Source organism: Endocarpon pusillum (genome assembly GCF_000464535.1).
Source record: "Endocarpon pusillum Z07020 unplaced genomic scaffold C734755, whole genome shotgun sequence".
Taxonomy (NCBI): domain Eukaryota; kingdom Fungi; phylum Ascomycota; class Eurotiomycetes; order Verrucariales; family Verrucariaceae; genus Endocarpon; species Endocarpon pusillum.
The window spans coordinates 1-3,890 of record NW_006913603.1 but is presented as its reverse complement, the minus strand read 5'-3'; the positions used below and the strand labels follow the sequence as shown (position 1 = coordinate 3,890).

Below are 3,890 nucleotides of genomic sequence, written 5' to 3'. Positions count from 1 at the left end.
ATAAAACTATCTAGGAAATAAGCGTGCTTATATAAACTAAAAGATTTATACTCAGAGTTAATTATTTTAATTACCTCTAATTATTATTTATAAGTGCTTATTCTGATTACCTTTAAATATTACTTATAAGTGCTTATCCTAATCACCTTTAATTATTATATTATTTAGATCTAATTATATATATAGTTTAGGGTCTAGTTCTATCTAAGTCTATTATAATTTCTTTATAAAGTACTAGGCAGCTTTATAATACTTATTAGTGCTTAGTGTATTTATATATTATAATATTATCCCTTCCTCTTATTAGCTTAATCTTATAAGTTTAGAATATATCTTTTAATTTTTTAGGATTTCGTAATTTCTTTTTTTATAATGTTTTAACTTATTTATTATATTAATAAATCTTCTTTTAATATTTAGTATTAGGCTTTTTCTAAGAAGATAGCTCTTTAAGGTTATTATATTATTATATTATATTTAGTATATATTTATAATAAGATAATATATCTTTTTTCTTTGTATTTCTTAAAGTATTTATATTATATTATAAAAGGTATTTCTTATAATAAAAACTATTTAAAGAATAACTTTTAACAGTTAAAGTCTAAATAAACTTATTTAAAGACTACTTATTTTTATATTATAATAAAGACTATAAGTTTAGATTAATAAATTAAGTCTCTTTAAAAAACTTAAGATATAATAATTACTTAAGAGGCTTATTTCTTAAAATAAGAAAAGCTTACTTAAGAATTAAAATCTAATATTATTAAGGTTAATATCTTTAATAAGTAAGAATTAATTACTCTAATATTTTTTTTACTTAATCTAAGTTCTAATAATAATAATTTATAAGTATCTTAAGGCTAAGGTTTATCTTTAGTTTCTATCCCTTGTGAGCCCGAATATCCCTGTAATAAGTGTCCTTCCTTGTAGAGCTTAGCGTTAAGAGGTACCCGCGTTTAGCGGTGAGGTTATTTCTGCAGTCTTGGCATTAGGAACATCAAAATTATGGAAGAGTACTGCAGCCTTGGCGTTAAGAACATCAAAATTCGTTAAGACCTGGCTGCAGCCTTGGCGTTAAGAACACCAAAAGTAAATTATAAGAGTAAAACTTTAATTAGCTGCATTAGGCTACTTATTAGGGCTAGAGATCTATAAATAATATCATTTGATAGCTCTTATAAAGCTCTATCTGAATAGATAGGTTTTAGATTCATAAGATAACTAATAAAAGAGGAAAATAAAAAAGAGTAAAAAAGTATTAGTTTTTAAAAATACTTTAAAGACTAACTCTTTATTAATATAAGAGATATAAGTTTATAAATAATATATTATATTAATCTATTTGTAGACTTTTAGAAAAAGCTTTTTTAGAAGTTATAACTAAAGTAGTTAGTAAGTTATTTAAGATTTAAGAGTTTAAAGCTTTTCTATTTCTTGTTTCTATCAAATCTTGGCATCCCACACTAATTAATTCTACTACTTTATATGACCTTTACTCTTTTATTTCTCTACCAAATCAACTCGAAATTGGTTCAAATTGATACTAGCCCTTAGCTCTATCTATTCAACCAACTCTATCCTCTTAAATCAGCTTCTTTTGCTCAGAAATCTTCAAAAATCATTAAAAAACCCCTAAAATCACTCAAAATGTCGATTTCTCCACGAATTTCAGCTCAATCAGCGATAGAATCAAGTGTCAGCGCCTCAATTGCCTTGCATAAACGCACAATTAGCAAGTTATCCGTTGAAAGCGCCGAAAATAAGCCGAATTCCATCGAAAACCCCTTAAATTCACGTATTTTGTGGTCAAAACGTGTACGAAAAGCCTCCCCAATTTTGGAATAGTTACCTCTAGTATAAACTATAAATAAAACAAGATTCATGAAGAAGAAGAAAGAGCCAGCTATCTTTTCGCTATATTTTTAGCTACAGCATCGTGTGGATAGGGAAATTCAAAGCTATCCAATCATCCGGTCCATAGCTACTAGGATAGTTGGTCCTGTCCACACTTGCCTTGGCTAGCTCATTTAGGCTCGACAACTCGAGCGAGTCAAACCACGTCGGCTGGGGCGTGACAAAGACCTTGATGACATCTTTGCAGGACCTATATTCCTTCATCGCGGGAGGAACCGTCATCTTGATTTTCCTTGGTGAAGTTCCCGTAAATCGTAAGTCGTTGCGCCCAGGAACTGCTTCATAGGTGGCATGTAGGATTCCGTTGACGCACCAATAAGGACCTAGATTATATACGTAAACGTATAGAGCTGTGTCTCCCTTGTTTCTTATGACGAGCTCTATTACAGTGCCGTGCCGTACGTCTGCCTGTTCCCCTGGGCCAACCACTTTTTCCCCTATCCTTATGCTAATATCGAATGACCTTTGGAAAGCAGCTGTAGGTGCGTGATTGGTTATGTCCTTGGCCATCTGGAACCTAGCCAAGTGTTCCAGAATATCGCAGATGCGACCAATGTCTGTTTGGTCTTGTGGTATTGCGGGCAAGTTGATGATCTTCCGACCACCTTCGTCCAGGATTTCGTACATGCCGTTGCTCAGCACAAGTTGGAACATTGGGACTTGCTCATTATTAATACAAACATCAAGTGATCGCTCCTTGAGCGCTACCGGCCATTCGTCTTGGCGTGGAAGGTCTGATGCCAGTCGAACAGGAAATTTTGCGAGATACGAGCAAGTGAGCGGTTCCGCAATCCAACCCGTTTGAAGGCTGTGCGGGCTATTGAGCAGCTCCAATTTGGATGTGAGAGGGCCGATGTGGCTGATCTTCGCGGTGTAGGTAACGGCGTCATGATCTCTTGCCGCGCGGAGGGGAGACAATGCAAACTGGTCGTCATTATGGAGGCCATGGGCCAGCCCAGCCATTAGCCGGAAACTTCCCTTATGTTCGACGATGCAGGCGGATCTCGCGCTGCGGTATGAGTCGACTGGGCCAAAGAAGGCCTGGCTCGCGTTTCCATATAGGACGGGGTGCTGTGGCATGCAAGATGCCCAGAACTTGGCGCACAAGTGCCGGTGGATGTCCTTCTGCCGTCTCCCAAGTCCGTGGTCGGACAAGGCCTTGGACAAGAAGTAGGACAAAGCTCCATAACGTTCTCTTTTCTCGCTAGTCTCGGACTCCCCTCCCTTAGCGTTTTCGTGTGGCCCGCACGCAGCGAGGATGGTATACCTATCCGGGTTTAAGAGCCAGTTGTCCAGCATCGACGCATCGCGGTTCGTAGAACGAGTGTCCCCTCTTGTGAGGCTATCTTCTTGGGCCGAAGGGTTTGTCGAGGCTTCCATATCGCTATATGAAAGGTATCGGACATTAGGACTACCGCTACGGTAGACACTGGCTGAGAAGCAGCAGTCTAGAACGACAGTGACGACTAGTCCCTTGTCTACCATAGCTTTGAGGAGGTGGGCGAGTACCGCACCTTGAAGACATACCTCCCGGCTAGGATCCTCATCGAGAAGAACCAAGGCTAAATCTCCGGTCGACTGGTTTGAGCGGTTAAAGCGCGGCTTTCGTCTGGTCCCATGACCAGAGTAGTGAATGTAGATGAAATCTCCCGTCTCTGCTAGAGAGGTGGCCTTTTCGAGAACCAAAGTCACGTTGCGTAATGTAGGCCAGCTCTCAGGGTGTTCGAATGGCGAACCGCCGCTGCTTGCCGTAAGGGTTTGGATGTCAAGGGAATTGATTTTGCTCTCGAGGCATTCCTTGATCTTCTGGACATCTCGGACGCAGCTCCTTAAGGGATTGTTTGGGTAGGCGTCGATACCAATCAGTATTGCGTGATGCGTCGGGACATTGTACTGGCCTTCCATGGCGGCAACCCTTCTGCGTGTGTAATCCAAGGGGCTATCCCCTCCGAGGTCGGGTGGTACTAATA

General features: G+C 39.0%; 1 protein-coding gene across 1 annotated transcript; it reads right to left on the bottom strand.

Annotated features, from left to right (window-relative positions):
* Positions 1-1,932: 1,932 nt before the first annotated feature.
* EPUS_08858 (uncharacterized protein) lies at positions 1,933-3,825 on the bottom strand (the record flags this gene model as incomplete). Its single annotated transcript, XM_007789269.1, has 1 exon — positions 1,933-3,825. One exon carries the CDS (start codon positions 3,823-3,825, stop codon positions 1,933-1,935), a length of 1,893 nt encoding a protein of 630 aa, XP_007787459.1.
* Positions 3,826-3,890: the final 65 nt, after the last annotated feature.